The sequence below is a fragment of the Biomphalaria glabrata genome, chromosome 13, assembly GCF_947242115.1.
Source record: "Biomphalaria glabrata chromosome 13, xgBioGlab47.1, whole genome shotgun sequence".
NCBI classification, from domain to species: Eukaryota; Metazoa; Mollusca; class Gastropoda; family Planorbidae; genus Biomphalaria; species Biomphalaria glabrata.
The window spans coordinates 9,724,659-9,743,923 of NC_074723.1; the positions used below are offsets into that span (position 1 = coordinate 9,724,659).

The window sequence follows — 19,265 nt, forward strand, 5'->3', positions numbered from 1 at the left end:
GAACAATACTAAATGTACCTTTTATTGCAATATAGACAAAGTCAACTTGAGACTCTAGTCATAATATAAGATGGTATTTTGAACGAAATCTAACTCACTACAAAAACACGTCTTTACACTCTGGCAATCTGGACTCGTCTGGCGTAACCAATACAGATGACGACAGTGCCGTTTATCTTGCATCATTCACACTGCATAGGCACTAACTAATCGCTAACTTCTTCTCGCCGTCACCATAGAAAAACACACACCCACACACACATACACCTAAACACCCCTCCACACACACACAAACACACTTTGTAGAAAGCGTTTAAACATTAGAGAATTAAGACCGAGGAGATATTAGAGAGACAAATAGTTTGGTGCATGAAATAAACGAAATTTGTTGAAAGTACTGACAAACGTTTTACTAATGAAAGGAAGGAAAATAACGTGGTAATAATAATAATAATAATAATAATCTTTATTATCCGTAAGGAAATTTGTCTTACGGATAATAAAGATTATTATTATTATGTTAGAAATGAACGAGTAGTCATTCTCTGGCACTGCCAGGGTCGAGTTTCGCTAAAGAGAAACAAAATTCATCGTAGTGGTATCTCTTGTTAACATGGTATCTCTTGTTAACATGGTATCTCTTGTTGACATGGTATCTTTTGTTAACATGGTATCTTTTGTTAACATGGTATCTTTTGTTAACATGGTATCTTTTGTTAACATGGTATCTTTTGTTAACATGGTATCTTTTGTTAACATGGTATCTTTTGTTAACATGGTATCTCTTGTTAACAATTAGAATATGTATTTGGGTTAGATGTATATTCAGTTAATATCGTATGTGCCTTTAGAATTGTGTTTCCTTGGGTCCATTTTCTATATTGACCCATAATCAGTTTGTGCGTCGGTGTGCTACACGTGACTGGGTGGTGCTACTGTTGCTGTGTGTGCTACATTTAGCTTTGCGAGCTACACGGGACTGGGTGGTGCTACTGTTGCTATGTGTGCTACATTTAGCTTTGCGAGCTACACGTGACTGGGTGGTGCTACTGTTGCTATGTGTGCTACATTTAGCTTTGCGAGCTACACGTGACTGGGTGGTGCTACTGTTGCTATGTGTGCTACATTTAGCTTTGCGAGCTACACGGGACTGTGCTACAATGGTTTATGTGTGCTACTCTTGGCTATGTATGCTACGCAAGTGATGAATGTCAGTGTGGTTGGTCATTGGGCTGCCTTCGTAGCACTCTCGTCTATCTTTGTCGAAAGAAACTTGTGAATCTACACATATTAATACCACATGGTCTGACATTAAGCTTGAAAGGGACAAGTTTTGCTGTGCACTTAGTGTTGGCAACCTTATGATAGCGATATGTTTATAAGTTTCAAGTCCTAGTTATATGGTTTTAGTGCTACTGTAATTGTGCTATGTCATGGGTACAGTGCTGGATTTATCTATAAGTTATGTTATAGCTTAGGACCGCTTGAGCGCCCCAAGATATTGTTACGGGGGAAATTTTCAATCATGATGAAGAAAATGCCAAGAAAAAAGCCAAGAAGGGGTCCACGACATTTGCGACCCCCCCCCCCAGGTCGTATTAAACTAAATACAGACGTGCATTGTTATAAGGTCTCTAATTTTGTAGTTTAACCAGCATGTCAGTTTTCTGAAGGTGTAAAGTATATGTCAACGCATCTGAACATGGACTTTCGAAGTTAAATTGCTAGTGAAGGGAGACTACTAGTAGATCAGCTCTTCTATCTCTGAATCATTCCCGTTATTCCGAAATGCCTTCAATTTTGACTTCGTTTATTTAGTAATGTAGTGTATAACAAATTGAGAGTTTGATCTGTAGATCAAATAGTGTGGATCGTTTCCCGCGTTCGAATACTGGTTCAGATTTTCTTTCACTTCATTTTAAACGTGGGTACTGAACTCTTTTTTGTTTTTCTTTCCTTCCGGAAGTTGTGTGCCCCTCTGGGCGTTGTTCTGGTCACATGACACCTTCATATGTCGTTGAGCTCTAACGTCACCTTCCAGATGTCAGAAGTGAAAAACTTTTTTAGTAATTTATTTATCCCGAAACACTTTACGAAACAATTACATTATAAAAATGAATGATGTGTGTCTTGTGAAGGTAATATTTCATTCAGCCATCACTTTCTAAAGGAGATGTACGAGTAAATTTATAGACACCCTTTTTCTAATACATATCTTTTTAGTAGACTGTCTATAGTTAGTCCAACATCACTTTTTTTCGACCATCACTTCTAATAGGCCGTACAATTTTTCAAACATCACCATTTGCTAGTAGATTATAGCTTTCAAAGAACCATTTATGATTTTTTAGCGTTAATTTCTTACGATTGATGTAAAATCATGAACTTTCGTCAAACCAGTTAGTTTACTCATTAGAAACCCTTGATTACAAACCAATGTTTCTTAAACTAACATATTCAATGTTGTCAAACCATTGGTTTATTGCGTGTCAAACTTTTGCACACTTGAGTAAATTATATTTGTTCACTATTCTAATGAAATGCTAATGTGAATTGTTCATTACATTGACATAATGCCCACATTTGCGGTATCTATATGTGCCCCACAGACACATGTGTAGTATTCATATGTGCCCACATACACATTTGTGGTATATGTTATTACACACTCATCTTCACAAAGTCACTGGTTATCCCTGTATAGTCACAAAGTCACTTGTTATCCCTGTATAGTGTTGTCCATTCACCTGTATATACATGTATATCGTTTATATCACATTGACCTTTGTGTGTGTGTGTGTATGTGCGTGTTATGATTGTGTTAAAGGGTAGACATTGTTATGGTCGTTCAATGAAACCAAAGCGATTTAGCAATATATAAATGTATACTGATATATAATGTATACTGATTGACCTTTCAAATAATAAATAGAGATATCACACAATGCCATCGTGTTCTCTTGTTGAAACATCAGATTTAGATTTAGTATACTCTTTTTTTAATGCAGCTTGACTCTGCACACCCACAACAACGACAACACAAATCTGCCCTTTATTTGGGAGTGGAAAAATTCTTAGAAAAATGTATGAAATTTAAAAAAGGTGAAACTGGATGGAGAAAACGCACTATCCTGGAGATATGCCAATTATAGAAAGATCTACACTTTCAACTTTGACAGGAATTTAAAAACAAGCTAAATATACAAAATTCTTTATAAAAAAATTGTTTTCATAGGGAAGAACTCCACACTTACAACTATATTTCTCAATAATGTAGAAGTTATTTATTTCCCTAATTCAATGTCAAACAAAATAATTAATTACCAACAGTTAATTGACTGATCGGTTCATTTTTTTAATTGATTCATGTTTTGTCAGGTACAATAAATAATTGTTCCAAAGTTTCAACTTGATCCGAGAATGGGCGTGGGGAGAAATAACGTATTCAATTATCTAAAGGGACGAAAACCTAGATATTTAGCCGTACCTGTGAATACTGAAGAATAAATTCCCTTGTAGGAATAAAAAAAAATAATTAATTATCTGTAGTTAAATGACTGATGGTTTAATTTTTCTTATTGATTCGTGTCTTGTCTATGCAAATAAATATTTATGTATAGTTTCAACACGAGACAGACAAACATTATTACCTGTTGTAAGCTTTGTAATTTAAAAAAATAAAGAGTAAGCCACACAGCATAAAATACGTGAATGAATGTCCAAGAATAGAGGGTTAAGAATAAAATAGAAGCAAAAGCCAAATGGCGTACAACCCAAAGGGAGACCACAGATAAAAAGGCCTCAGCATTATCTCATCTTATAAATCACATACGTTCCTTTAAAAATAAGAGATAATTCCAGCGTTTTCAAACTGTGGGGCGTGACGAGCTTTCAAGGGACAAAAATGTATTCTCAATTTATAATTTATCAATCTATAGTTGAATATTACTCCAGTCACTATGACATTATTACCAATGTTTCAAAAATAAAAAATACTATATAAGTAAGAGACTTCTCCACAGAGAAAAGGAAACATCTTCACTTCTCCAAAATGAAAAAAAGACTTCTCCAAAAAGAGGAAAGATTTCCACAAAAAGAAAAAAAAAACTTCTCCACAGAGAAAAAAAAATTCTCCACAGAGAAAAAAAAGTTCTCCACAAAGATAAAGAGTCTTCTCCACAAAGAAAAAGAAACTTCTCCAAAGAGAAAAAAAGCTTCTCCACAAAGAAAAAGAAATTTCTCCACAAGGAACAGTAACTTCTCCACAAAGGCAAAGAAACTTCCCTTAAAAGAAAAAAAAAAACGTCTCCACCAAGAAAAGGAAAATGTTTCAATAAGTTCGTGGCACACTTACCAACACACTGACCAACAGACAAGATAAGTCACACCTGTTAAGCGCAGAGCGCAGGGCAGCTTCTCATTGTCTTCATCAAAATTTCAACACCTCCCCCCTCCCACCAACGTGCTCAGCCTCCCCCCCCTCCCTGTGTCCTGAGGGTATGACATTACTTGACGTGCGTAGCAATAACACTGAGATCAATACATCAAGTTCAAAATCACATCATCACTTTCAAAATTGATTTTTTTCCCTAATGCACTCTGTCAATTAAAAAAAAAAAAAACTTGATTATAACCAGATTGAGTTTTTCAATTTCTTTCCCCTGAAAGATCAATTCAATAATTAGAATCGGTCTACACCATACCGACTTACTGAACTTGTTTATATATTCGTTTTCATCGTTATAGATTAAACGCTGCATAATACAATCAATCTGCATAGTTGATGATGTTAATTCAATTTTTTTTCTCAAAAACGCTTTGAAGTTTATATCAAAAGTGTGTATTCTCTAATAGGGTACTTAATGAGGTAAGAATTATATTAAAAACATTTCTGAAACAATTTTTATAAATAATTTACTTCCTGCTATTAAAAAATAACATTTCTGCAAACTTACAAGATTGTTTGTTAACACAAACTTGGTAGATATCTATGTGCATGAACTAATAATATTCAAAGTTTTCTTCAATTCTAGGCAAACAGTTTAATTTCAAATTGCTCGATTTTGTTTTAATTTAGCAAAAGTACTAAATTACAAATAACTATTACTAGAATTAAGAAATATGTTGAACTGTATTATTTTGTATGATTTTGTTTATTGGCTGTATTGTAAGTCCATACAACTAGTCCTAACTTGCCCTCGTATGCGTATTAATGAACTTGATACAGAAACGTGAAGTCCGAAAACATGCTTTTTACAATACCTCTATCCAAGTCAGAACTTCATGGAACTTGGAACCAGGAACCAGCAGGGGCGCTGATCTCTAACGATTTTCCTGGAAATTTTACAGTTAATGTATATCGCTGAGAAAAGAATGACTAGCTCGATGGCCACACGGGGAAAACTCTAGTTTGAGCGTTATAATTTCTCAAGTAAAAAAAAGAAATTTAAATTTGGCTATAAATTGGATTTCAAAAAACGTGTACCGATAACTGAGTTGTTAATTTAAAGTTGTGTAAAGTTTGTTTATTGGACGTATAGGTAATCTAAGCTTTGCTTATATTTTTACGCATATCTAATATAGATTACGTATGCATTTTAGATATAGATCTATATCTAGAGTAGATCGTAAGAGTTCTAAATCAGAAGTCTAGATCTAGTTCTAGATGGCTATATAATAAGAGTATAAATAAAGATTTACTCAATGATACAATGCCCGCTGGCCGAATTGGTAGCATCGATCAAAATCACGAGAGTTCGACTAGGGGTTTAGAGCTAAAAAAAAAATGTGCAACTTAATTTTTTTTTAATTTAATTTTATTTCACATTGTATATACAGTATAATGGAGGTATTGTCTTATAAAAAGGTAAATGTTAAAGTAAATCAACTAATGAACTCTTTATACAATAACCAGGCTTCTTGTAGTCATTCACCTTCCTTTTATATTTATAGAAAAAAAAATACACCATACCTTATGCAGACACACACACACACTTACACAGGGGCACGTAATAAAACCTCAAAGCGTGTATGAGAGAGATAAGTCTGCATAACATTAGGAGCTCGGTGTTATAACAAAACAAAAACATGTAGACATGAAGGTTTCGCGAACTACTCTGTACTGAATGAGCCACATATCTCACAGAATCGTATTTACTATGTTGTGAACGCGCTCTTCGCAACAAGCATGTAGGATATCAATCGTTGTCTGAAATTGTTTCATGCACATGCACATGCATATGCTAATTTTGTACACCTGTTTTGTTGTTCATTTCACAGATTGAATTTCAAATGTAAGGGGTGAGGGCATCATTTAGAAGAGGACACGCACAAATACGCGTTCTTGCAAAATGAACACAGAGACGCTGTGGATGAGTGGCAAGGCGCTTGGCTTTCGAACCGAGGGGTCTCGGGTACGAATCCTGGTGAAGACCATATGCCACCCTCGTAAGCCGTTGGGACACAGAAACATGACCCATACATCCTCTGTTCCACAGATCGCAAGGTCTAAAAGAGGGACCTTGGTATAATTGTGTTTTTAAAAGAAATATTGAACTACTACTTCTAAAGTAGCTGAAATGTGATGATGCGGGGCTGAATAGCAGGCTACCGATCAAGACTCGAGGTTGAATCCCAACAAGAGCCGATTTGTGTTGGCTGATCTCCTAATAAAAAAAAAAGTAAACTTCCCCTTTCAGACCTTTCTATCTATAGGGCAGATGATGTTAAGGCCATCTATTTCTTTGGCTCATGGTTAATGAGCAGGGTGTCATGTGGCCAGCACAACGACCAACCACCTTTACTTTTCCCAACTAAACTAAGGTACCCATAAGAGGTGAGTGGACTCAGGGGTGCCATAAGAATCCCCAAATTCAAAATCCCCAGTCTTCGCTGAGACTCGAACCCAGGAACCCAGGTTCGGAAGCCATGCGCTTAACCACTCAGCCACCTTGCCCCCTGCTGATCTCCTAAAAGCAGGACGGAAACCCTTTCCAGATACCCCCCCCCCCACTCCTCACTATTGTTGGACCACAGAGCACTGAGCATGGTATAGCATTATAGGTGCACCATACCCAAAAAATCAATCCATTTAAGTTAAAAAATTCCAGTTTCCCTGCGCGAGTGTTAAACACATTTAGCGCTGTATGGAGCACACGAATAAAGAGTTGTGATCGGGTCGTTGCGTAAAACTGCATTGATTAGCACATTAGGTGAAGTTCATATGGTGTAAACTTCACCTTCCAAGCCAACAATAAATACTTGCATAGTAGGTCGGTAACCACATTTCATGGAGGGTTGGCTTGAAGGAGAGTTGAAATGCAAATTTTATACCCGCTCGACAATGAATTAGCAGAACAGAAATCTTTGCTATTTGAGGCTTGAAGAAAACGTAACCAACTTAAAGTGCTGAATTTGTTTCATACTAGTTCTGTTTTTTTAAACCTCTTTCCGTTGGACATTTTTTTAACCTGCTTTTAGTTTGACGTCAGCTGTCTCTATCAACTCAGAAATACTCCGGTTGCTTTCCACTTTTCTTTAGAAGCATCTAGATAATTAACATCATTTGTAACGATACCATGATGAATAATGTTACATGGGGGAAAATTTAATAAATACATCTTTTGTAAAATTCGAAATTTCTTGTTATGTTACTCCCGGGGGGGGGCGGGGGGGAGGAGGTTTAGAGTTTTGATGAAAAATGTTCTTTGGGAATATGATAATTAACAAATAAGTCTTTTGTAAAATTCGAAATTTCTTGTTATGTTACTTCAGAGGAGGGGTATTGAGCTTTGTTACGATTTGTTACAAGAGGGGGGGGGGGGGTAAAATGTGATCTTTGGCGTTACGTAAATATATATCCGAAAGTTCTCTTCCAAAATTCCAAACACAACAAAACTGAATCATATTCACAAGGCTAGCGTGATGTTGAGTTCTATCTCTTGACGTTTCATATTTGTTGTTGTTGGTGATGATTATGATGTTTTGTACAATTACAAACGACATTAAAAATAAGATGTGACAACCCAGTGTTTAAGGTCTTCCCTTACATCCCCGGTTATCTCTCTTTGTTTTTTTTTTCCGCTTTGCTGCGACATTTTGCGCCGACTCTAGTTTCCCAGCAAGTCGGAATACGTTATGTAAAGATTCGACGTTGGGCTATCACGTGCGTTGTCCACGTGCACATTGGGTGAGCCCTCAGGTTTTAGGACATAATTCAGATCGATTTTTCGTCGCCTTCAATTATAGGATACCGAGTCAGTGCAGATCTAGAAGAAATGATGTCAAAGTTGTGTTTAATGATGAAACCTTGAGCTAATGAGGTGGGGCGAAAGAGAGAGATGCGATATTTGAAAGTATTTTGTAACAATGCTTTTTGTATTGCGAAAAACAAATGATGTCTGTCACAGTCTGCGTGAAGTTTGAGTCTATTCTTTCCAATAAGGGAAATAAATAATACTCTTAGAAACCAATAAAATAAAATACAAAATACACATGGAAGTGGGATGTTTGGCTGAGTGATATAAATTGCTAGTCTACCTAGCAAGTCGGTTTCAGTTCGAGCCCCTATACAGACAAGTAATTTTAATTTCGTGATTTGGCTCTGTGTGAGTTGTGTTTACTGAGTACTAGAAGACATCACTACACTATGATCCTATCACTTATCTAGATCAGTTGGGAAAATGGGAAGGGGGATGGAGAATGTAATCCATATCGGGATGAATTGTAGCGTAATTGCTTTTTAAAAGCATTTATTCAAATAAAAGGGGCTGGGGAAAGACCTGAATTCAAACTTATGCCTAAAGCGTTCTCCGGGCGACATAGAAACCACTCTGCTAGTGAGGTGCTTATGAGAACAAAAGATTGTGCAGTTATCTATTGTTTGTTTCAAACTTACTTTAAAGCGGCGATCTAAAGAGTGGACTAATTCAGATTATACCACCAGTTCAACAATGTTCGAGATACCAATAAAAAAAAATTAACTACAAATAATAAATTAAGTCATTGGTTTGTTTTTTTTTTAAACTTGATTCTTGTCTTTTCAGATAAAATAATTGTGCGAAATTTCAGCTTGATCCGAGATTGGTTGTCGGAGAAATAACGTGTACAAACTAGAGATATTCACAGAATGATTTAATCTAAGCTTTGTTGTTGTTTCTTGGTCGTTGGCTTGTAGCTCCAATCTGCTAGTACAACTAAACCGATGTAGGCGTATTATATTCATGAAATAAACTTGCACAAGCTTCTTTTTAGAAAAACTTATACATAACTTTTATATATATATATATATAATTCAACTTGGATGAGAAAGCGTAACACAAATGAAGTGATGATTTAAACAAATCTTGCTCACTTTAAAATACATGACTATATAGTCACACGTCTTTGTCTAGTCTTCCATCACACATTCACATTTCTTTTTACAGAGGCGTAGCTGGGGTTGGGAGATAAAGGAGGAATTTTAAAATCCCATCGGGCCCCGGTATACCTAGAGTAGATCACAAGAGTTCTTAAAAAGAAGTTTAGATCTAGTTCTAGATGACTATATAATGAAAGTGTCAATAAAGATGTACTCGATTATACAATGCCCGTTGGATTAATCGGTAGCATCGATGAAAATCACGAGTTTGACACAGTGACGTAGCTAGGGTGGGGGAGGAGGGGTAGAATTTAACAATTCCCCCGGGCCTCACTTGAGGGGGGCCCAAAATGTATGTTTTTTTACATTAAATATTACGCAAATATGCAGAGGTCAAGCCCCCCCTGGGCCACCAAACGATGGCAAATTCCTAGCTACGCCACTGCATTTTTATTCACTTGAAATGTTTCAGACCACCACGTGATTTCATCAGGAGCTCTTCAGCATGCCCAACAAAACGTCCGCACTGCGCTTCACATGATTACATCAGCAGCACGCACATACCACATACTCACGGCTATTAGGAACTTAGATTAGAAGAAGCGATCTTCAAGAGTGAGGCGAGCAGCAGGCAGTGAAAATAAAAATAAATAAATAAGGATGTAGGACTCGAGTGGCCAGATGGCTAAGCGAGGTTAGCTGGTTAAAGAGTATGGTGTCCCCCAAAAAATTCAAAAGACAAAGATTTTTAGATGAAGATTTTCATTTATAGCGGAAAGACTATGAATAGCTAAATGTTTTGTGTATCTGTGTATTATATCATGTAGGCATTAATAATACAAAATAATAATAATAATAATGAAGCTGGTCTTCGAGTCCGAAGATTAATGAGGAATGCAGTATTTCCCGTGGCTACGCAGCCCCTAATGTGACCTTCATATTTTGCCATATCCAAGGCAAGAATAACTAATGTTCGCCGGTGGTCGATTGAGATTTTCTTTTAGCCGTCTGCGTCTGTCCTCGGCATCGGATTTTCTTTTGGTCTCAAATTTGTATCCCGCGACCTTTGTGAGTGACCTCCAGCTGCCTTGTCTGGGGCCGCATACGGCCGGGTGCTCTCTTCTATGTCAGCTAAGGCAGGTGGGCGCCTGGGCCGGTCTTTGGGGCGTTTCCGTGAGGCACATGTGTTGCGTCGACCAACTTTCAGCTCACCTTTCACTTGATGATCCAGGGGAGGGGGCGGTTTGGGCGATCCTCCCCTCCATTCGGCCGACATATATATTGCGTGTGTGTATATATATATATATATATATATATATATATATATATATATATATATATATGTGTGTGTATATGCTGTACGCGCGTTTGTGCTTATGGTTTGCTGTGTGTTAGGGCTTGAAAGGGATCGCCCCCCTCCCATTCCAGGGTTCTTGATTCGCTGGTGCTGCCTTTGGAATACGTCCGTTTTCCATACGGATATTGTATTAACAATTATTTGTATTAAATCTACATCACTGAATTCAAAATTGCGGAAGTATTAATAAGCTCGATGTGTGTTTTTTAACAGGTTGTGCACTTTTTAAATTTGTCTAAACTTTTCCTTTTGTATTATCTATATTATAAAGTAGAACGTGTGGTGTAAAAATGTATTTATGTTACTTATAGACATCAAAACCGCTTGACCAATCTTGATAAAACTAGGCAGGAATGTTCCTTGGGTACCAACTTAGACCGTAGTGTATGTATTGTAGCCCTAAAACAAACTTAAGACCCTCAAAAAAAAATAAAGTTGTCCGACTCTATTACAGCTATAGTATTTTATGGATCTAGGCCATGTCTACAATGTTGACATGAGAAAAGATAGAAAGGATTTTGACCTAGATCTAATTTTAAGAAATACACTTTGCGCATATAAATTTTTACTTTGACACATGAAAAGACAAAAGAAGATCCATTGATTTCATTATATAATAAAATTAACCTTCAATTTTGTGTTTCAAAAGCATTTTTTACATTAATTAGTTCCTTATATCTGTGATTACAGATTTCCTGACGAGCATTCTTTCATTAGACAATTCCGTAATGAATCGCGTACTAAAAATTAATTCGTTTAATTGTTTACTTTAAAATCCCATCCCTAGATCTAAAACTCTAATTCAACTCTAAGATGATAAAACTTTTCTTCGCACAGATAGTTTTATACTTTAACACATGAACATACTAATTATAGTCCTTTCATTTCATATTTTGATCAAATAAACATTCAAATTTAGTTTTCTAAAGCATTATTTTTAAGAGACTACATTCGTTTACAAAAGCTGCGAAGCCGAGTTGAGATAGGCCTAGATCTATATTCATTCATGAATCGCGTACTAAGCATTATTTCGTTTAATTGTTCACTTTATAATCCCATTTATTTAACAAAGCTATCGCTCTTTTCGTTTTTAATAGATATGAATGTATCGGCTTCGGGTAAACCCATTTTCGCAAACCTAATTTTATTTTCGTAGCGAAAGAGAAAAAACTTGAAAGGATCATTAGCTGAGTTTAACATACATCTAAATCCAATCCACTAGATTAGTAAACACAAACTTAGACCCGCAGGCCGCGGGTAATGTCAGGCTAGTCTATATTATAAAGTAGAATGTGTGGTGTATGTATGTATGTTACTTATAGACATCAAAACCGCTTGACCAATCTTGATAAAACTAGGCAGGAATGTTCCTTGGGTACCAACTTAGACCGTAGTGTATGTATTGTAGCCCCAAAACAAACTTAAGACCCTCAAAAAAAATAAAGTTGTCCGACTCTATTACATCTATAGTATTTTATGGATCTAGGCCATGTCTACAATGTTGACATGAGAAAAGATAGAAAGGATTTAGACCTAGATCTAATTTTAAGAAATACACTTTGCGCAGATAGTTTTTTACCTTGACACATGAAAATACAAAAGAAGATCCATTGATTTCATTATATAATAAAATTAACCTTCAATTTTGTGTTTCAAAAGCATTTTTTACATAAATTAGTTCCTGACATCTGTGACTACAGATTTCCTGACGAACATTCTTTCATTAGACAATACCGTAATGAATCGCGTACTAAAAATTAATTCGTTTAATTGTTTACTTTATAATCCCATCCCTAGATCTAAAACTCTAATCCAACTCTAAGATGATAAAACTTCTCTTCGCACAAATAGTTTTATACTTTAACACATAAATATATTAAGTAAAGTCCATTCATTTCATATTTTGATCAAATAAACATTCAAATTTGGTTTTCTAAAGCTACACTCGTTTACGAAAGCTGCGAAGCCGAGTTGAGATAGGCCTAGATCTATATTCATTCATGACTCGCGTACTAAAAATTATTTCGTTTAATTGTTCACTTTATAATCCCATTCATTTAACAAAGCTATCGCTCTTTTCGTTTTTAATAGATAAGAATGTATCGACTTCGGGTAAACCATTTTCGCAAAACTAATTTTATTTTCGTAGCGAAAGAGAAATAACGTGAAAGGATCATTAGCTACGTTTAACATACATCTAAATCCAATCCACTAGATTATTCAAAAGCAAATGTTTTAATTTAAAAAAAAATGGATTTAAGCCTATTAGCTATTTTTACATTGACACATTCGCTTTACTTATTACATTATTATTTCGTTTAATTGTTTACAAAACACTCTCAGTGACTATATCGACAGTAATGCGCAAATAAAGACCCGCGGGTAACATATGTCTAGTAATATATAAATATGTGTGTGCAAATTTTGAAATTCATTCTATGACTTATAGCTTTTTTTAAAACCAGGTAACTAACGAGCGGTTAATAACGAAAAGTCAAAAGGAAGATATTGTTTTAAATTATAGACCAATTCTTTTTTACCTAACTTATATTAACTCACTCTGTCTTGTCAAAGTCTTTTACGTGTTATATCTTCGACTTCCCATTCTCGGAACAAGTTGAAAATTTGCATAATTACCCATTATCCATGACAACACACTAATCAATAGAGAAATTGATAAAATAGGTCATAAATTAATGGTAATTAATTAATTTTGTTTATGTGGAAAATGTGATAAGCTAACGAGACATAAACCTTGCAAAAATGAGAGAGATTGCAGTCATTTAATGGCGGGAATGGGACTCTTGTGAACAAGCAAGACAGCAGACGTGTACAAGACACAAGACCAGGTGAGTAACTTACCAACTGTGTACAGTTATGATGGATTGAAAATAATTGATGCTATTTCACTGTATACATACGCGAGATTTTTAAAGTAATTTTTCATATTGAATAATTTATTTAGTTGGCAACAGTGAACTTCAATTTAGCGTCCTTGACATTATATTTGTTTATCGTGACGATCTCCAGTTTTGAGCCACATAGTGTAAGATGGTATTTATCAAGTCCTGTTTCATTATAAATGATCTTTCTCGGGTTTGTGTGTGTGTGTGTGTGTGTATTTGCTTAATTGCTAGCATTCTTTTTATTGCATTTTTTGTTTTCTAATTTTCCAAATTCAAACACTTTTTTATTATACGTCCTTATCAGGGGCGGACCGGGTGTCAAAATCGGCCCGGCCATTTCTATACCATTCGACCCATAATTTACATTTCTTATATAGGCAACCAGTTCTACATGTCCTCAAAGTCATAGCGTTAAGTTTGATAAAGTGCCCCTTTCAGACCTTACGATGTATGAGGCAGAAGATATACAGGTTATCTGTTTCTATAGAGGTCATCTTTTTTTGTGGCCCATCGGTTTACGACGATGTCTTGTGGCAAGCACAACGACCAACCACCTTCACTTTTTCCCCAACTAATGCCAGGATACCCATTAGAGCTGGGTGGATCTTCTCCAGGATTTTAACCAGGGACCGCTCGGTTATTAAGCCTAGCTTTTCCACTCTGCCACCTCGTCTCTTATCTACGAATGTAGGCTATTACATTATTTGGGAAAATGTGTTCGATTCAATTAGTATGACACTGTAGTGTTTAGAGTCTGTAAAAGATTCCTTTTTTTTACACAATGCTCAAAGATTTACAGTTACAAGAGAATATTATAAAACCTTTAACAATTTTATACGTGTCACAGTGGCATCCATGCGGCCACTTCGGTGGCCTAATCGGCCCATTTGGGTATCGGCCCAACGGGCATTTGCCCGAATGCCCATATAGCCAGTCAGCCACTTTCTTGTGGGATAGTTTTATTTTTTCCTCGTATAGTTTAACTCCGAAATAAATACAACCTTGACCCGTTCTACATTTCAAGCTTGACCTTTGTACTTTCCAGAAGCTTATTTCAGACTGTAACAAAGGGGAATAACAACATTTGTTGATTGAGATATCACTGCGTAGCAAACAGGATTCAGGTTCATTGCTGACGCCGAAGTCAACTTCCGGAGCACAAGCCGAGCCATCAGAAATAGTCCCTGTGTCTCGCGGTGACCATCCAAAAATCTTGTGTTTCCTGCTCATGTAATCCTTCCCTTAAGGGTGGAACACAGAATCACAACAAATTCTGGCACATTGCTTCCTGTTCCAGTCCTCGCGGCAGACGACAAAGGCTAATTATACCCAGATAAAGAGTTGTCGGGTTAAGGGAGATTGTGGAGGGGGGGGGGTCGTTATAAATGCCCTAGGAGGATCCATTGTGCAACAGAGGGAGAAACTAGTCTCTGTACCCATCCACCCACACCCCGCCTTTTCAGTTTTTTCTTTGGTCTATTTTTGTGCTTTATTGTTTTTGGTTACTTCGTTAGTCGTTTCGATTGCGCCATTCACCATCCACTCATAAAGAGAGAGAGAGAGAGAGAGAGAGAGAGAGAGAGCAATAGGAAGAGTGTTATCCTTATTATTGAAATGAGCACACAAATAGTAACATCAATTGCCTACGTCATTGTTCTGTCACCGCATGAATAACACGTAATCGCCCACTGGGTCTAAATATCAACATGGCTGAGACGAAGCTGCCTTTCCGAGTAATGATGGGTGTTCGGTGATCGGTGTTGGAGCTCCTGACAGCTAATTCAACGTACGCTTGTAGGAGTATTAGTTAAAAATTCCTTTTAAAAAGCAAAATTTAACTTTTATAAACACATATTTAGAAGTTTGAATCCTAATGTATGATCTAAAATATAATATCAGCACACTTACTACTTTCATCATACAAAAACACAAGGGGTCCAGTCTTTTGTTTATCTCTTTACATTTCTGGTCCAGTCTTCTGTTTATCTCTTTACATTTCTGGTCCAGTCTTCTGTTTATCTCTTTACATTTCTGGTCCAGTCTTCTGTTTATCTCTTTACATTTCTGGTCCAGTCTTCTGTTTATCTCTTTACATTTCTGGTCCAGTCTTCTGTTTATCTCTTTACATTTCTGGCCCAGTCTTCTGTTTATCTCTTTACATTTCTGGTCCAGTCTTCTGTTTATCTCTTTACATTTCTGGTCCAGTCTTCTGTTTATCTCTTTACATTTCTGGTCCAGTCTTCTGTTTATCTCTTTACATTTCTGGTCCAGTCTTCTGTTTATCTCTTTACATTTCTGGTCCAGTCTTCTGTTTATCTCTTTACATTTCTGGTCCAGTTTTCTGTTTATCTCTGTACATTTCTGGTCCAGTCTTCTGTTTATCTCTTTACATTTCTGATCCAGTCGTTTTATCCAATTATCCGTGTAAATGCTATTCAAAGTTTAATCCAGCGGTTCTCAACCTTTTATGCTCGGCGACCCCTTTTTACAATCCCCCATCCTGCCGCGACCCCCCTCCCCGCAAACACACACATCTATAGAAGAATAGACATAAACAATCCATTTTTTCGATGGTCTTTGGCGGCCCCTGGCAAATCGTCAATCGACCCCCAAGGGTGTCGCGACCCACAGGTTGAGAACCCCTGGTTAAATCAGTCACTATACACACACACACACATCGAAATAGAAATGAAGTGTTTTCGGTTGAAATGTCACCTCCTAAAACATCTGATGGACTTGCACTTGAACATACAACCTGTAGCCCAAACGGCTAGTATAGTGTCCTGACATTCTTGGCCAATTCTCGGTAACATTGTGATCTAGAACCCAATTTATTTTCTAAATTGTGGACTTTGTTGTGGACTGTTAAGTGGACTGTGTTGTGGTCTGTGTTGTGGTCTGTATAATGTATTGCAGATTGTGCTCTAGTCCGTGTTGTGGACTGTATTGTGGACTGTATTGTGGTCTGTATTGTGGTCTGTATTGTGGACTTTATTGTGGACTGTATTGAGGTCTGTGCTGGAGGGATTAAAAATTACCAACAGCGTCCCAATAAATTTCAATTTCAGTGAGATAAAGTTTTAGTTCTTGTTCCTTTGGTACTCTTATCCTTTCACACACTGCATACACACACTGCGTCTCACATACTGCACACACATTGCACCCACTTGATTCACATAACGTCAAACAAAAACTCTCATTATTTATTAAACACATTTTGTTTCTTTTCTTTTAGTTCACAAGAACAAGGAAACAACAGAATGCATCGACTTCCAGGGCTATAAATAGATGATAACCAACTTCTGCTAAACAGAGCTATAAATAGATCAACTACTTCTGCTAAATAGAGCTATAAATATATTAACTTCGTCTACTAAACTGAGCTATAACTAGATCAATTACTTCTGCTGAATAGAGCTATAAATAGATCAACTACTTCTGCTAAACTGAGATATAAATAGACCCTAACCTTAACTACTTCTGCTAAATAGAGCTATAAATAGATCAACTACGTCTACTAAACTGAGCTATAAATAGATCAACTACGTCTACTAAACTGAGCTATAAATAGATCAACTACGTCTACTAAACTGAGCTATAAATAGACTACGTCTACTAAACAGAGCTATAAATAGATCAACTACGTCTACTAAACTGAGCTATAAATAGACTACGTCTACTAAACAGAGCTATAAATAGATCAACTACTTCTACTAAACTGAACTATAAATAGATCAACTACGTCTACTAAACTGAAATATAAATAGATAAACTACGTCTACTAAACTGAGATATAAAAAGATAAACTACTTCTGCTAAATAGAGCTATAAATAGATCAACTACTTCTACTAAACTGTTTAACCAATCAGAGGTCTCGAGACAAATCTTCATGTCGGTACGGAGAAGTGTACGGCGCTACGACAGCATATTTCGCTTCCTTAAGACGACCTTGATGATTGGATGCCTGGTTACCATAGTAACGTGGATGTGGTCCCTCGCAAAAGGTTCCTGGTGGTGCAGTAGGTAGGTCTTTCTGTCTACATACTAGAGACAAACATGAACAAGGGGTCGTCAAGTTTCAAAGGGTTCAGGGGTTCTAAATCGAAGGGCATGTCCGAAGGTATGCAGTGCAAACTGTGTGGCTGCCCAAGGGTCTTGTCTTCAAGTGGAGGGGGGGCTCATCAAACTAAAAAAAATATACTAACCTGCATATCAAACATCAAGAAAAATGGTTGTGGTTATTCGGCACATTGCAACACTTAGGCTATGTCGTGCCTTTAAAACCGTGTCAAGGTTATCTCCCACTCTTCAGTAAACTTTGGCGGGAAGTTTAAAATAAGAAGAAAAGTTTTAATTGACAAAATGTTTAATGCTTCATTACCCTAGCAACCAGTTGGGTTTATATGTTTATTTACTAAAAATTTGGAAAGTAAAACTATATTCAATTTTTTTTTCAAATAAAAAAAAAATATTTATGAACCTGAATTTAAAAAAAAAATCTAGATCAAGATTAGATCTAGTTCTTTTCAAACTCAGACCAATCTTGATAGACCATATTATTAGTCTTTTAACATGGGCGTAGCCAGGATTTTTTTTCGGGGGGGGGGGTTTGGGGGGGGATTTTTTCTGCCCCCCCCCGCTATATATATATATGTATGTGTCTGTATGTATAATTAATCTTTATTACATTCTGATTCTTCATTCTTTCGGAATACGTTTATTATACCCTGGAATAAGTTCTTCCAGGAGTTAGTGAAAAATTTGTAGACTCCCCAAGCGCGGGGCGTAGCCCGGCCGCCAAGCACTATTTTCGATATTGAAAGCCTAAAAAATGCATATTCTGAGGTATCTACAGTGCATTATTTTGCTATTAAAAGTTTAATTTCAAAACCTGTGCTATTCTTATCTTATCTTATATAATACAGAGGTTACTTCAAAAAAAGAAGATGATTACGTCCTACGCGTCATGCCTTCAGTCATGCTTATTAACCAATGACTTAAATTCTGCCAAGTCACTGGTTTTCCTGGCTAGCTCAGGCAACCCATTCCATGCTCTAATAGCACTAGGGAAGAAGGAGCATTTGTACAAATTTGTCCTAGCATATGGGACGAGGAGTGTGCCTTTATTTTTGTGTCTTTCTGAGTATTTTATTAAATTTTGTTTTTGTATTTGAAGATTATGGTTCAGTGTTTTATGTATAATTGCTACTTTACTTTTGAGACTTCTTTCCTGAAGGCTTTCTAAATTTAGTGATTTTACTAAAAGTGTTACTCTAGTCAAATGTGAATATTCGTTTGTTATGAATCTCACTGCTCTATTTTGTGTCTGTTCAAGTTTCTTAATGTTTTCTTGAGTTGAGGGGTCTTACTGACTTAGATCCTCCCTCGACGTTCGGCTCATTGGGCAGCAAGCTGTTTTCAAAAAATCTGTCGCTGGCAATGTCTGAAGCCTCTTCCCACATGCTCTTAGGACCTCTATGAAAGTGTGACGTGAAGTTGTACTAGGATGTTCCTGTTTGCGATTTCCTCGTAATGGCCTCCATTTCATTGCAACTCTTATTATGCTTAATTCTTTTTGTCGGAATACATGTCCCGCAAAACTCATGTGACGCTCTGTCACAACCTTACCAAGGGGTCGACTCC

The 19,265-nt window shown here is 36.6% G+C and overlaps 1 protein-coding gene across 2 annotated transcripts in view; it reads left to right on the forward strand.

The window, feature by feature from the left end:
• Positions 1-4,631: 4,631 nt before the first annotated feature.
• The window catches only part of LOC106078711 (D-glucuronyl C5-epimerase B-like), a 32,748-nt gene continuing 18,114 nt past the window's right edge, over positions 4,632-19,265 (forward strand). Inside the window, exons 1-2 of one of the 2 annotated variants that reach the window (XM_056007875.1) lie at positions 4,632-4,867; positions 16,857-17,645. In XM_056007875.1, the coding sequence (XP_055863850.1) occupies positions 17,512-17,645 (134 nt within the window). In that variant the 5' untranslated portion in view covers positions 4,632-4,867; positions 16,857-17,511. Of the gene's footprint in view, positions 4,868-13,494; positions 13,565-16,856; positions 17,646-19,265 lie in introns of those variants that run through there. The other variant, XM_056007876.1, reaches the window with a different exon arrangement.